General features: G+C 44.7%; 1 protein-coding gene across 2 annotated transcripts in view; it reads left to right on the top strand.

Annotated features, from left to right (window-relative positions):
- The window catches only part of AFG2B (AAA ATPase AFG2B), a 270,060-nt gene that overhangs the window by 173,389 nt on the left and 70,665 nt on the right, over positions 1-26,006 (top strand). For both annotated transcript variants that reach the window (XM_078684773.1, XM_078684772.1), the window contains exons 8-9: positions 4,974-5,108; positions 24,851-24,976. In XM_078684773.1, the coding sequence (XP_078540899.1) occupies positions 4,974-5,108; positions 24,851-24,976 (261 nt within the window). The remainder of the gene's footprint in view (positions 1-4,973; positions 5,109-24,850; positions 24,977-26,006) is intronic.

The following is a 26,006-nucleotide window of genomic DNA, read 5'->3' as shown; positions in this document are numbered from 1 at the left end:
TTCAATAAGTGCCCTCAGTGTGGACACAAGTTTCCCCACACCGATCTTCATGAGGTTTGCAACCTGTGCTTGTCTCCAGAGCACGAGAGTCGAGACTGTGAGGCCCGCGCTTCGTTCCAGTCCAAGAAAACAATCAGGGACCGTCGAGCTCAAAGAGCTATGGAACAGTCATCATCGTCGACACCAGACCTCATCATAGACGAGGCGCCGATCGAGGTAGACGCCGAAGAATAGCAAGAAGACGTCTCCCGAAGCAGAGGAGTCAGCTTCCGGAGACGACAATCGATCCGAAGATGACGATCTTCTTCCAGCTGGTCAACAGGTCGTGAGTAAGAGCGTCGACCCTGTTCATCCCCCCACACCGGGAAAGGCTTTGGTTCCACCTCCACCTCCGGGTGCACACCGATCAAAACCTTCCGACGCCCCGCCTTCAGGTTCGGCAGCGAAGGGCACTAAAAAGCCTCCACTCGAGTCAGTCTGTCGGTCCCGAAAAGCAAAAAGTGCTTAAGCTGAAGTCAAGGCCAGCACCAAAACATCCATCGGTACCGAAGGTAACCGAACAGAAACCAAGTTCGGCACCGAAAGACGTTCCCAAAGTTACCGAACTGAAAACGACCCCGGTAACGAAAAAAGCGGACCTGAAAGCAGTTCCGATACCGAAACATACTTCGGTTCCAAAGGCAGATGAATCTAAACACCAGGGAACAAAAGCTTCGGATCCAAAAAGCACAGATACAAAGAAAAAACAAGAAAAGTCTTCAGAAACGAAACCAAGACCCTTTCCAAAGACAATAGACACTGCAAAGTCTAAACCTGTCGGCCCCAAACAAGATAAATCGGCGCCGAAAAAGGATTTGCCAATAGAAGAGCTTTTCCAATCTGATGTAAGGCAAAAGACTTTCAAAATTCATCCAAAGACTGGACATGTATACACAGTGCCTGAAAAGAGGAAAATGGACTATCCCAAACCGTCGGCAGTTCCTCTAAAAAAGCATGTTTAAACTTCCCCTATAAGAATTCCTTCAACAGAAGTAGAAATACCAGCAGATATCTCTCCTGTGCATTCACCAGCTAGTACACAAAGCCTTATACCACAAGATGAGGATTATGTGGATACCTACTCAAAAGAGGTAGAGAGTGATCATCAAATGGATGATATTAATGACCCAGATGATATAGCTGGGCCATCAGGTGACCCATGGGTCGATTATAATGCACCAGATCTACCACAAGACGATGTATACCAGTCTAGCCATCTCCACCATATGACACCATTGGGTTCACACAGCTCATACATAGAGCAGCTACATTCCATGGAGTAGACTTACATACGGATCCAATAGAAGAAGACTTTCTAATGGACACACTGTTAACATCACATAAGACCACAACCACACTTCCAATACTTAGTGGAGTGGTAAGACACCCACCAGAAATATTTAAAGACCCAGTCAGGGCCAGAGTAATTAACCCCAGACTGGAAAAGAAATACAAAGCGGCTCCATCTGATCCTGCATATATTAACCACATTGGTGCTAAGGCAATTCCCGCTGGGTGCTGATATTTTACAATTCCCATTGTTCATGACAAGGTCAGCTCATCATTAGCACAGCTCCAGTGTGCCTCATGACGAGCTGACCTTGTCATGAGCATGGAAGGGGTTAAAGGACAGTTGCCACTAGACTCACTGGTAGTGTCAAATGCGAGAAAGAGAGCCAACTCGCAGACAACAGGGGATGCTCCACCCCCTGACAAAGAGCCTAAGCTTTTGGATGCTTCAGGAAAATGCACCCTCTCACAAGCAGCCAATATATGAAGGATTGCTAACACTCCAGCTCTGTTAGCAAGATATGACAGAGCTCATTATGATGCGTTAGAGTCACTTATGCAACACTTGCCAGAACAATATAAGGCTAGGGCTTTTGATTTAATACAAGAAGGCAAAGTTATAACAAATACCTCCATAAGATGTGCACTAGACACTGCAGACACAGCATCTAGAGCAGACATGCATGGCTACGCATCTCTGGGTTCAAACCAGAAGTACAAGCCAGCATCTTAAACCAACCATTTGACCAACAACATCTTTTCGGTCCAAATGTAGACAGTGCACTGGGAAAAAAGATACTGATACGGAAAAATCAATGGGAGCTTTACAAACTCAAGCCCATAGACCTTCCTTTCGTCGCTCCTCATATAGAAGAGTTTACAGACTGACAACACCTCCTCTACTTACAAAGCGCCCAATCAAACCTCCCCCAGTACGGGATATTATAGAGGAGGGTATAGAGGTAACAACAATAAGGGTAGAGTAAGAGGCAACAACAATCGCAATGCCTCTACTCCCAAACAGTGACTTCCCTTCCATCCCCCCAGACCATTCCACTCCAGTCGGGGAAGGTTACAACAGTTCCTACCTCTCTGGAACTCCATCACCACAGACAGGTGGGTGAGACCAATAATTCAGTCAGGGTATTGCCTGGAGCTCACTTCCACTCCTCCCACAATACCACCCAGACCGCGTCCCATGTCACAAAAACACCTCATACTACTAAGACAAGAGGTAGAATCTCTACTGCAAAAGAATGCAATAGAACCAGTACCAAAAGAACATCAGAACACAGGGGTACACCCTCTTTATATTCTCACACCCAAAAAGGACGGATCTCTCAGACCTATTCTAGATCTAAGACCCCGAAACCTGTACATACAATCAGACCATTTTCATATGGTCACACTACAACAGGCTCTACCGTTACTAGAGAAAGGCGACTTCCTTGCCACATTAGACCTCAAGGACGCATACTTCCACATTCTCATTCATCAATCTCACAGAAAGTACCTACGGTTCGTACTAGAAGGTCAGCACTACCAATTCAAGGTACTCCCCTTCGGATTAACAGCACCTCGAGTGTTCACAAAGTGTCTAGCAGTAGCAGCACACTTAAGAAGGGACAACATTCATGTCTTCCCATATCTCGACGACTAGTTAATAAAATCCAAGTTATACAACCAATGTGTACAGCACACACATCAGACAATCTGCCTGCTACACAAGTTGAGGTTTACAGTGAATCAAAGAAGTCACATCTACAACCGACAAGTAGCAGTTACCTCACTAAGAAGAGTAAGTGAGATCCAGGCATTAACAATTCAAGAACCATTTATACAACTTCATCACAATAAAGTGGTTCTTAAAACAAATCCAAAGTTTCTGCCAAAGGTAATTTCACCGTTCCATCTCAACCAATCAATTGAGTTGCCAGTATTTTTTCCACAACCGCAAACGGTTGCAGAACGAGCGCTACACACACAAGATGTAAAAAGAGCGCTTCTCTACTACATTGATAGGACAAAACCTTTTTGTAAAACTAAGCAACTGTTTGTGTCCTTTTTCACCTCCACATAAAGGCAATCCCATTTCTAAATCGGGCATTGCCAGATGGATTGTTAAGTGTATTCAAATTTGCTACCAAAAAGCAAAACGCACTTTATCCATTCCTCCTAGGGCTCATTCTACCCGTAAATTAGGAGCAACTATGGCATTCTTAGGAAACATACCATTAGTTGATATCTGTAAAGCAGCTACATGGTTTACTACGCACACATTTACAAAACACTACTGTGTAGATGTGCAGGCAAAACAACAAGCAAGTGTGGGCCAGGCTGTACTAAAAACATTATTTCAAACTACTGCAACAGATGCGGGTGGCCACCGCTAAGGGAGAAACTGCTGTGCAATCTATGCAACAGTGCGTGGTCTGCAGCCCATATGCCTCGAACGGAAAATGCTACTTACAAGTATGCATCTGTTCTTGGCATGTAGGGCTGCAGAACAACACACGCCCACCCTCCTCCCCGGCTACCTGTGTCTGTTCCAGTAGAATCTTATTTAGATACACAATACATGGTCATCTTTATCTGTACTCATACAACTCCATCATTTGCCCAATGGCGAAAACAATCTGAAGATGGAGTTGATGCCCATGCGCACTACAGTCTAAGGGAGGAGTTATCCAGCAGACAAATACTCTTCCAAGACAACAACAAAGTGTAACTATCCAGGCCCACCACCAGATAGTGATCTAATGCAACAGTGTGTCGTTCTGCAGCCCTACATGCCAAGAACAGATGCATACTGGTAAGAAGCATTTTCCTTTTTAAGAGCATGAAATGAAAAACATGTAATTTTTATATTCAAAGTAAATATCATTTTGCTAGACTGCTGCCTTGAAAAGTTTGCATCAGAAATTAATTTGATTCGAAATTATTTATGGCCGACCTTCCGACACTAGCAGTGATACCTTTCTTTGCCTTTCGGTGTTTTATCTCCTCTCTTTCTTGGTTCATGCAGATAGTTACAAAGGATATTTCTAACGCTTCATTGATTTTTTTCATTATCCTCAGTGGCTCAGCTACTAAGACAAATACTTAAACACGCTAGAAATACTTTTGTTTTTCAGTTACTTTTGTTTTTCAGAAAGTGATGGTTGGTTGGTATATGCATTGCCCTGCAACCCCTTTACACTTAGTTTTGTGTTCTGCCTATGCAACCTAAGGTTAAAAACAAGAAAGCCTTTAAAGAGCTTTTGGTTTTTCTTTGAGATCTGCCCAATTGTCAGAATGTATTAACTGCCCACTGCCCCATTGGTCTCTAGGCAAAGCTGGAAGATAATGGCCTATGGAGAAGATCCAATACTGACCTTCTGCTCCCTTTATGCCTAAACAGTGAGCATTAGGTGTCCTTGGCAGGACTCACAACCTGTCATTATTTCACGTCTTGGTGATTATATTTCATGAGCACAACGTTTAAAACTGTTGCGACCCTAGTTTGATAAAAATGGCAGAATTGAAACTTAAATATACCCCTGAGGCTTGAAGTTGTTCTTAAAAGTACATTTGATAGTAACAAGAAAATTATCTAGCAGCATATGGCATATTATTGAACCTTTTATTAAATTATCTTTTTTTAGCTGGAGCTTCAAGAGATTTGTAACAGAGGTGTACTCATTGTGGCTGCCACAAACAGACCAGATGTCTTGGATGATGCCTTGATGCGGCCCGGGAGATTGGATAGAATAATTTATATACCACCTCCCGACCAAAAGGTAATGAAAAATAAGAAACCTTTTTATATGCAAGATTCATATTTTCTTCAGAAGTTGCAGAAAGACTGCTATGTGTGTAAGTGCATTGGTATTGTAATATTTTTAGGTCTCACCTGAGTATTGTAATATTTTTAGGTCTTGCCTTGGATAGCAAAGGCATTCTCCATAAGAGTGCTTGCCCGTGTTTTTGTTTCCCTCTCCCCGTGTTTTTTTGCCTTATTGCTATCCTCTCTTCCTACCATCTGTGTGGCTTTGCCACAACTTCCTTTCCTGCAGTCTGTGTTGCTTTGCCTCACCCTCCCTTCCTACCGTCTGTGTTGCTTTGCCCCACCCTCCCTTCATGCCGGCTGTGTTGCATTGCCCCACCCTCCCTTCCCGCCATCTGTGTTGCTTTGCCCCACCCTCCCTTCCCGCCATCTGTGTTGCTTTGCCCCACCCTCCCTTCCCGCCATCTGTGTTGCTTTGCCCCACCCTCCCTTCCCGCCATCTGTGTTGCTTTGCCCCACCCTCCCTTCCCGCCATCTGTGTTGCTTTGCCCCACCCTCCCTTCCCACTGTATGTGTTGCTTTGCTCCAATCTCCCTTTCCACTTTCTGTGTTTCTTTGCCCCACTCTCTCATTCAGCATTCTGTGTTGCTTTGCCATACCCTCCCTTTCTGCTGTCTGTTGCTTTGCCCCACCACCCTTCCCACCGTCTGCTTTGTCACACTCTCTCTTTCCACCATTCGTATTGTTTTGATCGCCCCTCCTTTCCCCGCATCCTTTTTTGCTTTCCTGTTTTGTTAATGGTCCTTCGGTTATCTTTTTCCTGTGTCCAATGGCAGGTGAAGTTGACTTCAGTCGGGATATCAGTCTTCTGTTCAACCCCTACCACTGAATTTACCTTTTTGCATAATTGTCATTAATATTCAAGGATGACCTGATTGATGGCTTTCTTGGTGTTCCTTACATGACCTTGTTAATTTTTGATAACCAATGTGGTTCCATCTACCTGTCACAAAATGTGAGCTAAGCAAATAGTTTAACTAAAGCTATGCTTTTTGTGTTTAAAATTGGTTTGATTCATGCAGCACTACCTTTCAACCAATAATACAGTCTAATATGTAGTTTACACACAACTTTTACCCTCGCTCATTCCTCCACCCCACTGTGGTGCGTGCACTCCCTCAGGTTTCCAAATGGTTCGATCCAAAAGTCTTACATATACCATTCGTCCACTATCTACAAGTGGTGAGGTAAAGTATACAGACATTCATTCTCTCATCTTTTCAATTCGCATTTTTCTTTTTGTACCTCGCTAAGGTTTCTTGCAAGAGAAATGAGGACATTTTTCAGGTTTACTGTACAGAGATATTGTTGAACCACTTGGAAGGATTTGTAAACCCTTTTTAATTTTTTTTTTTACATACAATATTAACAGTATTGCTTAAAATATGCTGGTGGATCCTTTCCGTGATCTCTTGAAATAGCTTTTTCTGGTGCCAATACCTTCAGCCAGACAAGTGAGCGAGCTACAAGCTCTTGGCACCCTCCCCCCCACCCCTTTTACCTCTTTTTGCCCACAATTGATGTTGAGAACCTAGGCTGCTTTCCTGCCAAAGGTGGTAACTCCCTTCCTTCAGAGTCAGTCCATCGCCCTTCTGACCTTTTATTCCCTGCCCCGTACCACAAAGGAGGAAAAGCGACTGCACAGGTTGGATCCTAGGCTTGCAGTCAACTACCACGTAGACCCTAACACAGTTACACAACTAGATAACCAGTTGTTTATGGTGTACTGTAATGTCAAAAAGGGTAGAGCGGTACAGGACCCTTTGAGTTAGATCATTCTCTGTATCAACCCGCTATGCTGTGGCCAAGAAGGACCCACTTGAACGGATTAGGGCCCGTCCCACCAGGGTCAAATTCTCCACTTTAGCTCTTGGCACGAGGAGACCTAAATGCTGAAATATGTAAAATGGCTACCTGGGTGTCCCTGTACATCATTGCTAAGCATTACTGCCTGGATTCGGACATTCACAGAGACTCTTCCCGAAATCCGTTTTACACGATTTCCTGCTTTAGCCATCCTCCTCCTAAGCAGAGCATTGCTCTGTAATCAGTTCTAAAGGTGAGCGGTCTGCAGGTAGAATTATCCATCAGAAGAAAACGTTACTTAACTGTTCTTCTATCTATCTATCTATCTGGTGCATACTCTGCCTGCAGATTCCTCGCCTACCCGCCTGCTTCCTAGTTTGATGGGTAGCTATAGGGAAAGTTGATAAGAGGCTAATGGTTTATTTTGGCATTACACTAATCTGGCAATGCCATTCTGTTTGCTCACCTTGAAGGCTGGGGCAAAAATAGATTGAAACTGACGTTGTGCTGGGGTGGACCTTATATAGCTTTAGTAATGTCATCTGACTCCACTTTGCTGTCGATGCAAAACTAGCGCCCCCCTACTGGTGACATGAGTGCTTTGAAGTTTCCCTATCCAGTCTGACACCTGGGATTATTTTTTATTTTTTCTACTTGGGCCATCGAGAGGGTGCCGGTATCGATAGTAAAGGAAGGATTGATACTGCCACTGTTTCATTGTGCAGAAGGAGGACGGAGGCCTTCATCCTGTCTTTCAACTTCACCTTCTGGATGCATTTCTCTGGCAGCACAAATTCAAAATGCTCACTCTGGCCCAAGTTGTGTCTGCCGTGGATCCATACGACGGATGGTTACCGTGGACCTACGGGATGCATACTAGTATGTGCTCGTTCTGCAGTCCCACAGATGTTACCTGTGGTTTAAGGTTGACCAGGAACATTATCAGTTTGTTGTACTCACCTTTGGTCTTACCAAAAGTGATAGCGGTGGCCGTTGCACATCGTTGGAGGTTGGAGATACCAGTGGGCTTCTACCTTGATAGCTGGCTGTTGAAGGTGGGCTCAACTCAGTCGCAAACCACATTCAGACTACAGCGAACTTCTGAAGTCTTTGGGGTTCACATTCACATTCAAAAAACTAAAGTCAATTGTGACTCCTTTGCAGAGGCTTCCTTTTAATGAAGCTCATCCAGCCATGGTGTATTTATGGTAAACACAAGGAGATGATGGACGGAGCGCTGAAACATTTCAGACCCTCCTCCCCAGTCACAGATCTGGATTGAATACATCATCCTTCTTTAGCCCACTTGGCCACCTCATTTCAGACCCAGCTATATGCAAATCAGTCTGGACCCTGTGCCTCATGGGAACAGTCCAGCCATAACTGCCAAGCCAGGTCTTCCCTGAACCGGAAACAAGCATCCTAGGACCAGTTTTGGTGTAACACCATTCATCAGCCCGGCTTGCTTGAATCCAGTGGCTAAGTGAGCAAGGGACCCACGTCTGGGCATACCCTGCCAACTTAAGGCAAACAAAGCAAACACAAGTAGATGATGGCCGGAGAGCTGAAACTTTTCAGACACTCACCCCCAGTCACAGATCTGGGTTGAATCCATCATCATTATTTAGCTCACTACGCCACCTCAGTTAATGCACTGTGTATTTATGGGCCTTTCCTCCTTCAAAATGAGTTCAGGCATAGGCACTGAAAGCAAGATTGCAGGGGATAATGCAGCACCCTCAAAATAACCATGCCAGAGGTGTGAATGAACTATAAAAATGCCTTTTTATTTATTTTTTAGACTTTTATATAGCGTGAACTACACCCGAGACATCGGGTATCAGAGCGCTTTACATGATCACTAGTTTAGTTACAGTTGGACGCTTTCATTTTTGTTAGGCACGGGGAGATTACGTGATTTACCCCGAATCACAAGATGTTGAGCGTCGCTGCCGAGACTCTATTCCGGTTCCCCAGCTTAGAGGTCTACCGCTCTAGCCGTAATGCTGCATCCTCTCCCCAACCTCAATTTTGTTTTAATCATGTCACAATAGCTGTGCTGTGTCAAATCTCACATGATGTCTTTTGACAATTGCTAACTATTCTTTTAAAGCGGAGATTGATGTTTACTTTCTCTGACTGCAAAGTTAGAGTATTTTGTATAGTGAATTATGTGTCTATCTTGCCGGGGGAAAGGTAGTGTGAAACAAAAGGCTGTAAGCTGTCACACAAAATTGGAATACCTGTAAGTGAACTGTACAAATATTTCACAATATATTATTAATTCGTAAAGCATAAATGAGGCACACGTTATTGTAATTCCCAAGTGTGATTAAAACAAAGATTTTAATAGGATCAAAAAAATCAAGACACTTTTCTTGGTGATTCACTGAAACTCAATTATCCACCCCTTATTCTCCATATCGTTTTATCAGTAAAACTGTATGGCTGTGCAGTTTTAGTGGCTGCGCCCTTACCACTCTCTGCTGACTATATTTGCTACACTTGTTCTTTGTGTGACCTTTGCTTTTTTCACTGTCCCTACGACCTAAGAGAACATTAATGGTAGCACCCACACTATGAAAACTGTTCCAGCATTGCTGAGTCCAATACATTTGGGTTTATGATCCTAATGTTTCTTCCTCGGTTCCATATCTCATTGAGAACAGTTTTTAGGCTTCTTGGCCTGCTAGTGTCATGCTTGACCATTACACCAGGTGGAATATGGGGGTTCCGCAGTGGGATGTTAAGACTCATTCGGCCCAGAACACCTGTAGGATGTTATCCAGGTTTCTGGGAAGACTGCACAAGATATGCAGTGATGGCTTCTTGATTAAAAGTTGACCAGCGACAAACCCGTCTTCTGTTGCCCTTAGTGACAGCTGCATCCCTGCTGGGCTGGGTGGGCATCTGGGAGAGGTGAAGATCAGAAACCTGGCTGTACCTGAATCTGTTGGAGCTGCAAACCATCCACTTGATGTTGAAGGCTTTCCTGCTGTCTATTATGTGTAGGGCTGTGCAAGTTCTCTGAGAGAACACCATCACCATTTTGGTACTGCAACCAACAGGGTGGAGTGGGGTCCTTTGCCGAGAAGCGCTTCACCTTTGGAGTTGGCTTGAGCATCAGGGCATATCCCTTATCGTGAACAAAGTCATCCTAGTAGCTCTGGATTGGGCTTGGAGAGTACGGTATATGGAACTTCTGGCTATGCATGAGCATTTTTGCTCCAGTAACTCTACTTCTGCTGGAGGAGCTTCTGTTGCAGCAGCTGAAGCAGGGTTCTGCACCCAAACCTGTGCAATGTAGACCTCCATGCACGGAGATTAGGCAGCAGCAGACTGAGTTTGATCTGCCACCTGAGGTTGTAGATGTCTTCCTCTCGTTCAGGCATCCTTCGGTGAACTCTATTTATGTTGGGCTCTGTGACAGATTTGTTGCCTAATGTGGAGTCTGCAACGCAGAACTCTTACAAGCCAAACATTTGGATATATATTATGGTTACTTTTGTCCTTGGCTCAGCTTTTGTACAGTGGGCATTCCTAGAAGTTATTTGTTGTCCTTTCCAGTCTTTTTGTATTTACCAGTCCAGCCTTCCTTGTTGAAATTACCTGTTGTGATGCATTTTATTGAAGGTTTGACACACATTCCCTCCTAAACCATTTGTGATGCCACAGTGGGATCCTAATTGGCTCCTTACTTTCCTTATTGGTTTCCCCTTCGAGCCAGGCACAGCTGCATGCTGCGCTTTCTCACTCTCAAACAGTCTTTGTTGTTGCAGTCACTTCAGCTCATCATGTGAGTGAGCTCCAGGCTTTCCCTAAGACAAGCTGGTGTTGAGAACCATGGCGTACTTATTGCCAAAAGTCGTGACTCTGTTACACGTTGGATTAGCCATCTTCCTCTCAACATCTTTTGCTTCACCTCAACCTTCAAAATTGAAGGAGAGACTTCATTGACTGGATCCCACGAGAGCTCTGAATTTTTTTATATTGATTGCAACAAAGACCATTGGGTGGACGATCAACCCTTTGTGAGGTTCTCTGAAGGAAAAAAAGACAAGGCAGTGCAGAAAGGACTCTCACGGTTGATAGTTCTGTGCATTAAGACCTGCTACGCGCTGGCAAAGAAGCATCCCTCAAAAGGACTGAGGGCTCATTCCTCTAGGGCAAAGGCTGCTACCACTGCGTTGATGACAATTCAACCATTTCCTATTGGTACATTTTACACTCAGTTGCAAGAATACATAATCACTTTCTAATGACAAATCATTGAGTTGTGGTGAGTTCTTTTAACACATAATTTACCACAACTTTTGGGCATAATTGTAAAATTTGTGTTAATCAACCAATGATGATTTTGCAGTCGAGGATATCCTGTCAACACCTGAGCGGTGAAGAACGGGTCTGATCATACAGGCCTCCCCATATCATTTATCTCTCTTCATGTGTGTAATGAAAGGTATCCAGAAGTTTTCAGATTTAGCCATGCAGTCGTCTATCAATGCGGTCACTTTTTCACTTGTGTAGACGACCATGTCTTTGTCCACTGAACAAGTAGTGGTGGAGTAAGTTCCCGCTTCCAGAACTGGCCCAAAGGTAACCGAGCTGCCAACGGGAAATGTGTGAATAAATTGCTCAGTGGTGTGGAGGTAGGGTATTTGGAGTTTTCCCCAGAGGACCCTAGTACCAAAATCGTAGGATCTAGTTGAACTCGGAGGCCTTGTTTTTTTACTATGTTTTTCTTCATGGTTATGTCCATGATTATGTCCACCCCCAGGTAATTGTGGAGCTTGAATCATGTCTTCATTCTCCCCACATCCCTTCTAAAATAATTCTAAACTGCCTCACATCCCCTTTAAGAAGGCTGGAGTAAAGTACCATCTGGTTAGAATGTTGTATGAGTTTTCCTTGTGTTATACACATATGGATTATTTCTGGTCTTTGCCCATATCCTTTCTGAAGTTTTTTCGGGATTGAAAGTCCCATGCCCTTTCCCAGCAGCTTTGTATGATTGGGGTTTATCTGTTTGTAGTTGGTTTAATGCTCCATATAGCAGGGAGGTCCCCATTCGTATTTTGTTATGGAAAATAATTTCAAGTGTGGTCCATTCTTTATTAGCTATGGGTTGTACTTCTCTGTATTGTGCCCAGTGTAGAAGCTGGGTTAATCAAAATTAATCACTGGGATAGGGATGGAATTGGGCTATATATGTTTTTATCTAGTACTGTCCCCATATCTTCTAAATCACCTAGTCTCTTTGGGATCCCAATCGTTTCAGCATTGAAAGCTTGGATGAGTAACCCAAGGGAGGAAATTTGGGTTTAAGGGTACTGGAGTCATGAGGGGAGGAAAAGTTGTTTTTTCCTGTGAAAATGTTTCCCAGTAGTCTAGTTTAATGTTGGATGAGATGAACAGATAGTTCTTTTCAACTTGTGTGTGTGGGAGCCAAGGGAAGGCAAGCTAATGGGTTTTGGGTATACCTTTGTTGACGTTAAAGGCGTGGGGGGGCATGGTGCCAATCCAGTGTCTGTCATATTTGTGCAGCTAGTATATAGCCTTTGATAGTTGGAAGTTGTACCCCCCCATTACCCCTGTTGTTTTCTATATAGAGTAGGTTTAGGGACTCTGATTTGTTCCCTCAGAACAATGCAAGGAATTTATTCTATATTTATATTTGGTGAATAGTATATATAGTAAAATCAAAGTGGTAAGGCTTGAAGGGCATACAATAAACTTGGACAGAAATTCATTTTGAAGCTCCCCACTCAGCCCAGCCTTGAAATATCTAGTTTCCCCCATTGATATAGGTCCTTTTATAAAACATTATGAACGTTTGGTATGTTGTAGTGGTATGTTTGTTTTGTTTCCCTTATTAGAAATATTCCTAAATAGTGTAATGAATGAGTGACCCAGAGACTAAGGATCAGAATTCTTGCAGTAAGGCAGCGATGGATTTTTTGGGTTTTGTGACAAAAAAAGGACATTAACCCCAAATAGTGCCATTTAAAATGCGTTGTGTCCTATAGTCAATCCCTTTATGTTCGAGTTTGACATTAATTTCTGTACCAGAGATTCCATTGAGAGGGTAGAAATTAATGCGGACATTGGTCTGTTGCACTAGAGACTCCCCCCTATATTTTTATTTATGCATTAGGGTTACAAAAATTAACCAATATGTTAGGTTGGGATCTGTAACAGTTTATTTAAGAGTTTCCATATACACTTCCAATCAATTGTATTGCAGGCCTTCTCTGCATATAGCGAGAAAAGGACCATAATAGCCCCATGATTTTCAAAGGCATTAGCTAAATTGAAGGCCAATCTAGTGTTGTCGGTTGCATGACTATTTTTAACAAATCCTTACTGTTAAGGCGAGCCAATGAGAGCCCAGACTTCCTGTTTATGGGACAGGTGTGAAAATCATTATGTCGAAGTTTAGGAGTGCTGTTGGTCCAGATAAACTGTAATTGTTTGGGTCGCTACCAGATTTTAAGAGAATAGTTATTGTTGATTCTGTCATTCGTTTTGTTACCTTGCCAGTCTGCAGGAAGAGTGTTGTGAATTATTGACCGAACAGGTTCGTATAAGCTATATAGAAGGACACAGATAGGCCATCTGGTCCAGCTGTCTTGTTGTTTTTAAGGGTTTTGATTGATAAGCTGTCTTTGTCAATTGTAATCAGGTCGTCGATGAGGGAAAAACTAATACCGTATCCCCTAGGAAATGTTACGTTTTCTAAATAATGGACTTGTTTCCTCTATTTATGGATGTCTCTATTCAAGGGAATTCAGTTTCTAGTTTGAATTTGAAAAACCTTAAAAGCTAGAACTTTTTCTGCTCTATTATCTTTATGATAATACCGTTAGTTGGTGGGGGTGTCTTTTTTTGGCATCTTTCATCAGGAAATGTTCTTATTCTTATCTGGCTTTCCTCATGTCATAAAAGACCCTCAGAGATGTGATTCTCAAGTTTGGATTTCTTTTGTGTTGCCATGTGTTTGAATCAAGCTTGGTGTGAAATTAATTCCCCTTTGATGTCTGCTGTAGCGGATGTCCATAGTGGGTCTCATTCAACTTCACTGTTCTCGTTTTCTTTAAAGTAATTTTGTTATTTCACAAATAGAGGTCCGCAGGATTGGGTCTCTAAAACCAATCTAATTGGTTAAACACTTAAACACACGCTGACACTCGTGCACGCACCAATACTTGCACACTCATGCAAGCACCCACAACTTGACACACCTACATTTTGCACACACGGACTTTTGGTTGTACATACACATATACACACACACACACATAGACACACCTACAGCTTGGCACAGCCAGGGCTCTCACATGCTGCTCAGAAAGATGGAGAAAAGGAGAAAACAAATGAAAAAAAAACATGCTGGAGAGAGATAGAGACATGAAGAGGAATTCGGTGGAAGAACAGGGTACAAGTAGGAATCAATACCAACCGCTTTGGTATTCAGCGAGCCCGGTATTCAGCAGAAAACTTTACAAATTTACAAATTAAGAGCGTTCCTGCCACGCCCCACATTACCTCACACTCTCTGGACATCCTTCCCCATTCTCCTCACACAATCCAACGGTTCTTCCAACATCCGCAGTAGACAGCACCACTAGGAGAGGGCAGAAGGTGACGGACCTTGGGCACGAGAGAGTGCACCAACTATCCGGTGGCAGATGGCAGCCCCGATCCAGGCTCCTGCGCGGCGACGGTCCCAAGGGCAGTGAGACACCCTGGGGCAGGGGCAGTTAGACACCCCGTGGGCAAGCTCAGTGGCACCTCTCGGGAGGGGGTGTCCGTCGGTTCCTCACCTCACGCAGACCCACCGCCAGGAATTTGCCGCAGTTCCTCTGAATGTAGCAGCCCAGTCGGAAGAGCAGTCCCTGGAACTTTGCTCGCAGCCAGAGAGGCGCTTTCTGGCACGAAGCTTTGCCCTGGAGAGGGGGAGACAGACCAGGCTGGTGAGGACGAGAAGGGCTGCTTTGCACGAAATGGGGACAGAATTGAGAGGGGGCAGGTGAGAACAAATAGGATCAATAAACTGGGGTTGCGGACTAACATTAAGAGTGCAGAACAATGCCAACAGGGCTGGTGCAGTGGGACGTACGAAGGCTAGGGGGGCAGACACGGGCAAGAAAAACACGCGGTATCTGGTGCAGGTCGCTGTCAAGACAGAGTGAATATACACATGAAACAAAAAAGACTGGGGATTACTTTTCCACCCAAAATAAGCCTGCGTCCGTAATACATTCATACACTTCCCACCGCTCTCCACAACGGGGGGCAGCTGATGCCACAACAGAGGCATGCTGCTTTTAGCACTAAACGGCCAGGCTGTGTGTGAGAACGGGTCGGCCTAGCCCGCGGAGCTCTGTAGTAAATAGGCAGGTCCACGTGGTGGGGGTGGAGTGAAGCCAGCCAGGAGGCAGTGGCAGGGTGTCTGGAGTAGCATTGCCGGCGGCCACCAGTGCCTGCAGGGGTCTGGAGCTCTTCCAGACTGCTCCCAGCCTCAAAACACAGATTGCGCAGAGCCTGAGGGCTCACAACACATCCTGACCGCAAGCCGCGGAACACCTGGGAGGCAGGGGAGGCGGGGCTCGGCGGACCTCCCGCGGCGAGGAACCAGGGATGCAGAGGATCCGAGGACACCACCCCCTTGGGGCACCAGAGACGCACCTTGGAGATCTGCTCCAGGGCGAACGCCGCGTCGCAGTAACTCGGCCGCTGCAGGTACTCCGGGTGCAGGGACGGCCGTAGTAACAACTACCAGGCTATCGCAAATTGAGTGAACATCTACATGGTTATCAAATAGGGATTACCATGAATGAGAGGTAAGAAATCAAAATACAGAAAGTTACAAGTTTGACACAAAGTCCTCACTAAACACGGATGGCAAACATACACGTACAAAAGTGAATTTACCAGTAAATCTCCCCGCTAGAAAATGAAACATTAATCTACTTAGAAAACATGCGTCTGACTGCTTCGTTTTTTTTTTTTTACCTTGAGACAAATGTTTTTCCCTTCGCTCTGAAAGTTGAAAGCCGTCCAAAAAACAGGACCACACACAGGCAGGATGGCTGGCTGCAGAGAGCGGTTCTGGCTGCTGGGTGCAGTGTAGACTCTGACAAGATAGCGTCCCAGAGCAAAACAAGCATTAAAAGGGAGCCCCGAGCACCCCAAACCTCAGCTGCCAATCAACCCCCTCCGAGCGCATGGAGGTCCTTTGTAGTCCCGGAGCCCACTACCGCTGCCTGCTGAGTGTAAGGGGGAGCACGGCTATGTCGGGGAGGAGAGTGGCTACAAAAGCAAGGGTCACATCTTACCTTCCACCCAGAGCTCCTCCACGTTGGTCTCCAGGTTGGCGGCCCGGCACGCGCCTACACAGACACCGGTCAGACCACGCCATGAACACCAGCATGTTTCTCCGGGGTCAAGCACGAAAGAGACTAAGAAACGCCCCGTCCTTTTCAGACAGGGGGGCGTGTTTTTCTTTCTCCCCTCTTCTCCATTGGCTGGAATGTAAACAACGGGCGTGTTTTTGACTGTTGTTGTTACATTTCAGCCAATGGAGAAGAATGAGAAAGAAACGAAAAAACACGCCCCTCAATCTGAAAAAGACGGGTTTTAGATGGAAAAAATGACATCACTGAAACCTCTTCTCCAATGGCTGGCCGCTGTTTAGGAAGCCAGCCAATGGAGAAGAGGGGCGGGGTTTACCCTTGCTACTAAGAAACATTAAATCTCGCAAGCGAGACTGCGCATGTGTGCAGCCTACGCTAGCCGAGACCTAAAAATGGCTTCTGATTATAGTAGGGTGAGACCTGGACCTCGGCGCATGCGAGCCATAGTGGTACTTCTCACTTTTGAGTCTTCTAGAATTGTTTGCTGTCTTCGGATGGGTTCAGTTTGATCTGCAGCTACAGCAAATGTAGATATCTAAGTGTTTGTTCAGCTAATTACTTTCTGAGGGTTTGGGAGAGTGAGTATCTCAGATCGTTGGCAAATACTTCAAGTACATTTTTTTTTAGTTATGCACTAGGTCGACCAATCTCTGCAGGACTCCTAAAGGTTTATGTGTTAGGCTTGTGTCTGTTCTGTCGGTTGGAGAAGACATTTTCTCCTGATTTAGGTTTTAGGTAATGTCTTTAAACTTGCGGCATTGAGACAGAGTCGCTGCTGAGACCTCTTGGAATAGGCAGGTTTAATCCTCTTTGAACTGGAGGTTGCAGCAGTGATCGATTCTTTCACTTTAAAGACGTGTACACTCGTTTAAGAAGCCAGCCAATGAAGAAGAGGGGCGGGGTTTACCCTCGCTACTAAGAAACATTAAATCTCGTCAGCGAGACTGCGCATGTGCGCAGCCTACGCTAGCCAAGACCTAAAAATGGCTTCTGATTACAGTATGGTGAGACCTGGACCTCAGTGCATGCGAGCCATAGTGGTACTTCTCACTTTTGAGTCTTCTTCGTTGGCAAAGACTTCAAGTTAATTGTTTTTTAGCTATGCACTAGGTCAACCAATCTCTGTAGGACTCCTAAAGGTTCATGTGTTGGTCTTGTGTCTGTTCTCCTGATTTAGGTTTTAGGTAATGTCTTTAAACTTGCGGCATTGAGACAGAGTCGCTGCTGAGACCTCTTGGAATAGGCAGGTTTAATCCTCTTTGAACTGGAGGTTGCAGCAGTGATCGATTCTTTCACTCTAAAGACGTGTACACTCGTAAGGACATCCGGGTTTGTATTGCGGTGTAGTTGAAAGAACAAATTCTGTGGGTTCGATCTAGAGACATCCCCTCATCTGGAGGGTGATGAAGGAGATGGCAAAACAAGATCGTAACACACCACTTTAGATCTGTATTTCTTTCATCCATATTAATACCTCTGAATTGAATATTATTTCGTCTTGGTCTCTTCTCGTAATTGTCCATCTTCTCCTCCACCCAAGCTTACCTAGATGCGAGTCGTTCCAACTTGAGATCTTGCTCATCTCTCCCCTGGGTTGGTTCAGCCATAGCATTTTTGATGTGATCAATGCTAGTCTCTGGTTTTTGGTGTGATCGAGGTCTGTAATTGCTTTATAGAAATCATGTTGTAGAGAGGTCATATCCTTCTTGATTTGTCAGTAGTAGCTGAATATCCACTTTATTTATGGAGCTTGCATGTTTTCTTGGTCTTTTGTTGGGTCTTGGTCCCTTGAGTGGAATTTGCCAGGTTATGACTGAGGTTTATACCCACTTCTTTGTGTTTATGGAGCATTTCTTTTATTGATGGGATTGTTGCAGCTGTATTTTTATTTTCAGTAATTATTAGCTGCAATTCGATCATTTTGGTTGGCAAGTGTCAGGTTGCGCCTGATGAAGTGATTGCGATCTGCGTAAAAAGAGAGGAGTTAGTTCAGTTTTTTTTGTGCAATACTACTCTGAGGTATCTGCTTTAAATTGGAATGAACAGCAATCGTTTCTGGAAGGTCAGGCTGTGCTCTCCTCCACTGACCTATCCGTGACCACCCAGTTGGCATAGCGGCACAAGTTTACCTTGCGTAAGATTGAGGTGAAGATGGACAATAATGTAGATAAGGGGCCGAGCAACAACTCCGAAATGGGGCAGTGGTTATTGGTGGTGCACAAGTAATTCTTTTTAGTAGACATGTGATAAGTTTCTGTTGGGGGCCGCTGGGTGTAGACCGGAAAGTAGGTGCTCCTGGACTTATAGATGTGTATATTCCATTGTAATTGAACCATAGAAAGGATTCGAAAGTCACCAGCTTTATTTGTGGAGGTTATTGTTTGGACTCTTTGTTATGTTTGGGCCTATGCCACTCCTGCTGGTGAACCCATGTGTTATTTAGGCTAATGGAGTCTTGTTTGGCAGGGCATCGGTTCCTTACTGCTATGATGTCTGTGTTGTTGTGTCTCTCCCCCTCCCCACTTATCACCACACCTCTCCCTCTTGGAGAAAAACTCCATCATGGCACAGATCCAGAGTCCATTGCCACTAATACCACTCTGGATTATTGTGTTAGCCTGGGGGTGACACGGGTCCTGCATGTGATGAGAGGCTACTGGTAATGGTGTTGCTCCTGTGCCTGGCTGGAGTATCCTATTATCGCCTGCCGGGAGGACGCCAGGCCCACATCAGGGAGAGGGATGTTCCCAGTCCTCAGGGTTGAATAACCGTGTTGCTCACTTGTGGTTTTATCCTCAGAAGTGTTCTGCAACTCACGCAGTCAGTGCTGACAACTCGCCTGTACCATCTTGGATCAACTGCATTGCTGTTGAGTTGACCTTAATTTCATATTTTAAATGATAAGTTTGATTCTGGGTCTTTTACAGCAATTTCAGGGTTCCCAGGTGTCCTAGCCAGACTCTGCTTCTATATGTAGCATCAACCAGTTACCATCTCAGTGGCTCCCGGGCTTCAGTTTCTGGAGCTCAGGAGAGGCACATGTTCTCAAAGGCGTGCCCACCGAGCTGATGTTCTTGACATTGGCCTGGCTGTGACATGCGCATCACTGTACATGTTTACAAATCACTACTACCTTGAGAGCCAGGTCCAATTGTAAGGGCACTTTGGTCTGAGCTCAATACACAGAAGCTCCACCTTTTAGAGGTACTGCTTTTGTATCTGTTTTAAAAGTGAGAAATATGATTTTAGAAGTATCTATCAGAAGAATAAAATAATTACCTTTCTGGTGGATACTCTTATCTAACCACATATTCCTCACATCCATCCCACCTCCCTGTCATATGGAGTGGTCTCCTTTCAGCACCTAAAAAGTAAAAAATGAGAGGTCTGCAATAGTACCTCTGATTGTTTTTAGGTTGAGTCTGGGCAACGCATGCTCTGCGAGGCATGCTGTTTTGAGTTATGGCATACAAGCACCACCCATTTCTTGCTCATCCTTTCAATTGTCTCCTGTTTACTGTCATTGCAAAATCGTTGCTTTTCATTTGTGAATAGGCTTAGTGGTCCCTCTTTGGTACCACTTTTTCTGCACTTGTAACCTCCCATAATGACTGGACTTTTTACTTGAGTTGTTACATGGTCTGCTTTAGAAGTCGGTGAGCACTTTTTTCTTTAAAGGATAATGCGGGACAATGGCGGTCGCTTCTTGTATTTGCAGCGCGGCCACACAGTACTCGTGGGAAAATGGCGGCTGCTTCTTGTATATGCAGCGCGCTATGCATGCTTCAACTTTAATAGTGGCTGCCCCCACACAGCACTCTCGGGACAATGGCTGCTGTTTCATGTTTTTAAAGCTTTCAAGCTGAGCACAGCACCCACTACAAGGACACCGCGCTTTCTATTTCAGATTTTTTTTTTTACTTTAATGCTGAGCACGGCATCCACTTCAGAGACACTACGCTCTCTGTTTCTCTGAGGATATGCCGGACTGAGGCCTGCTTTGTTCTTCTATCTGGCTAGAGACTGGTTTAGTTTATGGATCTTCAAACGAGTACACTGTAAAGTACAACGAAAGAGTGGACTTTGGGCAAGACCCCTTCAGCCTTTGACTTTCATATATTTTTCATGGTTTGCCATTGCTTGGATGGGCTGTCCATCAAGGCTATCATTTTGATAGTTACATTGTCCCATTTTTGTTAGCATTAGTTTTTGGTGATGGCGCCTCACATAGTTCTTTTGTTAGATAGTAGATGACACAAAATGCAGCACGTAAATGAGTCTGTGTGTGTTCTTTGATGCTTTTACGTTGCTGCAATAACATTTATTTGTGCCTTTTTATGTTAAGGAATGATATGCTGTTTGGCTGCTGTTGCCTGTCATAAACCGAGCTGAAAGCAAGTATTGGTCCTTTGCCAAACATATTTATTATTTAATATTTTGTTGCATATGGGCCATATGTATGAAGTTTTCGATTTGCGATTCGGAAACTGCGGCTTTTACCGAATCGCAGATTCAGAATCACAAATCGCAATGTATCAACATTATCGCAAATATTTAGCGATTTGGATAAAATCGCTAAACATTTGCGAGAAATACAATTGCGATTCCTTAAATGGGAAAATTCGCAAAATTGCGATTCCTTAACGGGAAAAATCGCAAAATTGCGATTTTTCCAGAATGATGCAATCGCAATCTTGATGCAGTTTGATGACATCACCATCCAGGAATTGACTGACTACCCATGCTGCAACAGTATTGTTTGTCAGAGAGTGGGAGAGTGAGGATTGCTACTGAGGAGCCATGGCTGAGAGTGGGAACACGGAATTGCCTGCAACCCAGCAGGAGCAGCAAGAAGGAGAAACTTCTTGAAAGAGAAAGATGAAGTTCTCAGAAGCTGAACTGGAGACACTCATTACTGAGATGGTGCCAAACCACGATTTGTTGTTTGGTAAGAGCTCACACAAGGTGCCTGAGGCAAGGAAAAGACGCATCTGGGCAGGCATACAGGCGAAAGTCAATGCCTTGGGAGTTACACACAGGAGTGTGGAGGTACTGCGCAAGCGCGGGTACGACCTGCGCCAGCGCTCAAAAGAAAAGTTTGCAGCCAGGCTGGAGCAGTCACAGCTCACCGGTGGAGGGACCTCCAATGTACCAGATTCTACACCGCTTGAGGAACTTGTAGAGGGAACACTGGCTCCAGAGAGTGTGGCGGGCGTGTCTGTGCTAGACAGCTCCGACCAACCAGCTTCCAGACCAGGTAAGATGCATGCCATCACACTCCAAAGCGTCCCCCCGTCTCCCCCACCCCCCTGCAGCAACCTAGGGCTTAGGGGAACCACATGTCACGCTAGAGCAAGTACACAGGCAGTCACAGCAATGCATTGTGGGAGATGTAGTCACATGAAAAATAAATGTTGCGAGAAGCAGCCACGCTAGGCAATTTTCACATGTGCAGGTCAGGAAAGGGGAATAACACACGTAAAGTAAAGGTAAACTGTGAAATATTTTATTTTCACATTGGAAATTAGTAAATTAAATTAATGTGTGCTGTTCTATCCACAGCACCTGCAACTAATAATCCCACAGGCAGTGGAAGAGACACAGAACCTCCTGACTCTGGAGACGCTGGGTAGGTGCAGGACACAGATGGGGAGGACAGCCATGTCATTCCACCAAAGGGACCCAGGAGGAAGATTGTGAGGCCATTGGCAGTCATGGAGGACGACGATGAGGATACCAATCACAATGTGCAGTCTGATGCCATAGGTTCGCAGCAGGAGTCAAGGTCAAAACACAGCCAGGGTCCACAGGTCACAGGCAGGCGTAGACCCCGCACGGCCAGCAGCTCCGTTGATCAGCAGGAAGACTCGGTTTTCACAGGGCTGGAATTGCACATGCTCCAGGTGCAGCGCCTACAAGCCAAACACATGAAGGCGATACAGCGTGAGATGAGGGCAGGGCTCAGGGGCATATGGGAAGAAATGAGGGGTGCTGTGCCGAACGCGCTGCTAGGCGCAAAGAGCTGGGTCGCATGGACCGGTTCACACGCGCAATCAGCCGCCTGGCCTCAGCAACCAATATTCTGTCCAGGCGCACCATTGAAACACAGCGTGAGTTCTCACACGGCTTACAGGACATCGCCACTGTCGTTGTGCAGTCCACATCTGCTCTGGATGAACTGCGTGCCCTACGTACCACAGGCCCTGGAGTACTGACTCCAAGTGAGGAGGACTCCCAGTCAGTGCGGAGCTCCACCACCCCACCACCCACCGTAGAGAGGTCGCCGTAGTGGCAGGAGCAATAGGCCTGCTACATACCATTAGAATGTGCAGCCAAATACCAATGATTAGCAGGGGCAAAATATGGACAACTACAGTGTTGACTTTGCAGTCACTCCAGTTACATAGTTGCACTGTGAATTGAACATGTGCAATAACTTGGGAGTGTATGTACTTGCCTATGAGGATGTGTGGCATTGTTGCTGTAGCTATTAAAACACAGTTGCACAGATTGAAGTTGTCATTGTGTCATTATTACTCACCTAGAAGTATTTGCGCGTAATCTCCTCACGCCTCTGTCGCCCAGCTGCAGCACCAGCTACACCAGCTGCCATGCGTCCAGGTCCAGGCACCTCCACGTCAGAGGATTCAGATTTGCTCAACTCCTCTGGTGTGCCTTTCCTGGTAGCGATATTGTGCAGCATGGCACAAGCTACAACAATTTTGCAGCACGTTTCGGGGCTGTATTGGAGTGCTCCTCCACGTTTATGAATGCACCTGAATCTGCTCTTCAATATGCCAAAGGTTCTCTCAATGGTGCCTCTTGTTGAAATGTGTGCCCGGTTGTAGCGCCGCTCCCCAGCAGTAGCAGGATTGAGGTAGGGTGTCATGATGAAATCCCGGACTGCATAAGCACTGTCACCTGTGGTTGGAAATGTAAACGGTTAGTCACTGTAATGCACATGCTAGTCAGTTGAAATGTGGCCTATGTATGAGAGCATTTACCTAGTAGGTATCCCTCGCCAAAATCACCTCTTGAGAGTCTACGGTATAGCCCACTGTGACGGAAGATAAACGCGTCATGTGTGCTTCCCGGATACTTTGCCACTATGTCAGTGATGATGTTTTTGGCATCACACACCACCTGTATATTAAGTGAGTGGTAGCATTTCCGGTTCCTGTATACGTACTCATCGTTTGAGGGGAGGGGATATTGCAACATGTGTCCCATCGATGCATCCTATGACGTGGGGGAATTGGGCGATGTTGTAAAGGTCCTGCTTGGTCTGTGCTAGTTCCTGTGGGGTGCTGGAGAAGTGTATGTGGTGTTGCATCCTCTGTGTCATGGCATCGAGGAACGCATGGAAAAAGCGCGACAGGGCACTTTGTGACACTTCTCCTGCTGTGGCTATCACCCCCTGAAAACTACCTGAGGCCAGCAGGTGTAGTGAACACAGGACCTGGATGTGTGTGGGTATGGCTTGTTTCCTGCGTGTGGGGTGTTCTAGATAGGGTCTGAGTTCTTCAATTAATTCTAGTATGCTCTCTTCCTCCAGTCTGTAGTGGGTGTAGATGTCCTCCTCAGTGCGCTGGAAGATGGTGATGCGCGCACGGAATATCCTCTCCTGCCGTCTCCTCCTCTGCGCCACAGCTCTCACTCTTCGCCTCCTCACTAAGACGTAGAGCCCAGACATTGTGGAAAAGAGTGTGTTGCATTGTGGGCTTCCTTAAATACTTTGCACCTGGTTACCACCTGCTCTTACTTGGTGGTAATTGCGATTTCTAGAAATGCGAATTTCGTGAATTCGCAATTTGCGAAATTTTTGATACATATCATTGCGAATCCTTATTTGCGATTTCCGGATTTGCGATTATCGCAAACTGGTATAATCGCAAATTTGGGAATCGCTATGAATTTCGCAATTTTCAGGCTCTCGCAATTTTTGGGAATCGCTAAATTAGCGATTCCTTGATTTGCGATCAATTTTGCCTTTATACATTGGAAATTGCTAATTTTCAGTCGCAAACGCTGGTCGCAAACGCTATTATTACTGATTCGCAGCGTTTGCGACTGAAAATTAGCTTCATACATATGGCCCTAAATCTTTTAAGTTCACGCCATGCAAACCTCAACTTTTTATTCCTTCTCATAACACTCTTTTATAAGGGCACTCAGTTAATGTCTGCTCAGCAAAGCGTCCATATTACTAGCTTCCACATTGTTCAAACCCAAGAAGTTGCAACTTTGTGGCATTCTCTTTCTATTACAGCTGGGGGTAACACACATTTATCTAACTATTACCAAACACTGCCTCTAAAAAAACATCCAGACCTATTGGCAGTGGTAATGTTTGTTTTTACCCTTTGAGATAAGATCTTATAGTGATCTCTTTCGAAGGTCCTATGAAATGTATGTTAGTTACAAAAATAGTACATCTCATAATTCTTTTTTTATCTGTTTTCGTTTTTTCTAGGCCCGGCTTTCAATTCTAAAAATATACACTGAAAATACACCAACTGATTCTGATGTGTCCTTGGAAACCCTGGCAGCTTTAACCAATTTATTTTCTGGAGCTGATCTGGAAGTTCTCTGTAAAGAGGTAAGTGACCAAGGAGCAAAGGTAATGCTTGGTATTTCTTCAGCTGCTACATCAGACCATCTCTGCACAAGAAAGTCAGTCAAAAAAATACTACACTACATGGAGCACTTTGTAGCAGACACTGGTAGCCATACTTCGGTTAGGGTGATCACGTGGATAATGTCATTGAGGAAATCTGCTTGACCTCCACGTCTTCTCTTTTACAGACCACTCTAATACAATCCCCAATATCTATTTTTGTTACATGAAACCTGAAAACTAGAAGCATGGTTCTCCATTGGTAGTGAATCTTGTTGTAATCTTTGTTGTAAGAATTCTTGACACTGACTGTATTTCTAATGTGCTGTGCTCCCTATGATACATTATTCCCTCTGCTCACCGCACACCATTCTCCGTAGTGTTTACTTTGTAATGGAAATTGAGGGCCAAATTATGACTGTAGTGGAATAAAGTAGGGTATTAGCAGTGCAGCAAACAATCAGGCATAACATGAGAATCCTTTTTTTGCCATGTTGTGCCTGTTTTGTGTACATTTTCCCTGATTAATATAGACTGTTTTACTGTTATCAGGAGACAACTGTGGTGGGGCATGGGTTGTGTAAAATTATCACAGAATAAATGCTCCTTAGAGTGATTGCCACATAATGCACAATTCCAATCTCTGCACAAATAGTTTGCATAGGGATTAAAATATTCCCCATACCTTATAATTAAAGCTTTAATTTAATGTTTAAAGTGAACCGTGATTGAATAATACCTCCGTGGCACCCATGGATAATGATGAAAAGCCTCCACGACCTGTGTTTTATAACACAATCAATTTTTTCATCAGTCATTAACCCTGTTGAGGATTTGAAGAAAAGCGCATGTTAGAAACTAAATCATTGTAATTCATGTACTGACGTAAATCTATTATTAATTAAATAGATACAAACTGGGAGATGTGTTTGGTGTATTAAATTGTGACAACGCTTAACATCTACTAGCATTTGGTCTTTCTTCTGACTTGTTGGATTACATTAATTCTGTT

This window comes from Lissotriton helveticus, chromosome 3_2 (genome assembly GCF_964261635.1).
Source record: "Lissotriton helveticus chromosome 3_2, aLisHel1.1, whole genome shotgun sequence".
In the NCBI taxonomy this organism is placed as follows: domain Eukaryota; kingdom Metazoa; phylum Chordata; class Amphibia; order Caudata; family Salamandridae; genus Lissotriton; species Lissotriton helveticus.
This window is presented reverse-complemented; position numbering and strand designations above follow the sequence as displayed.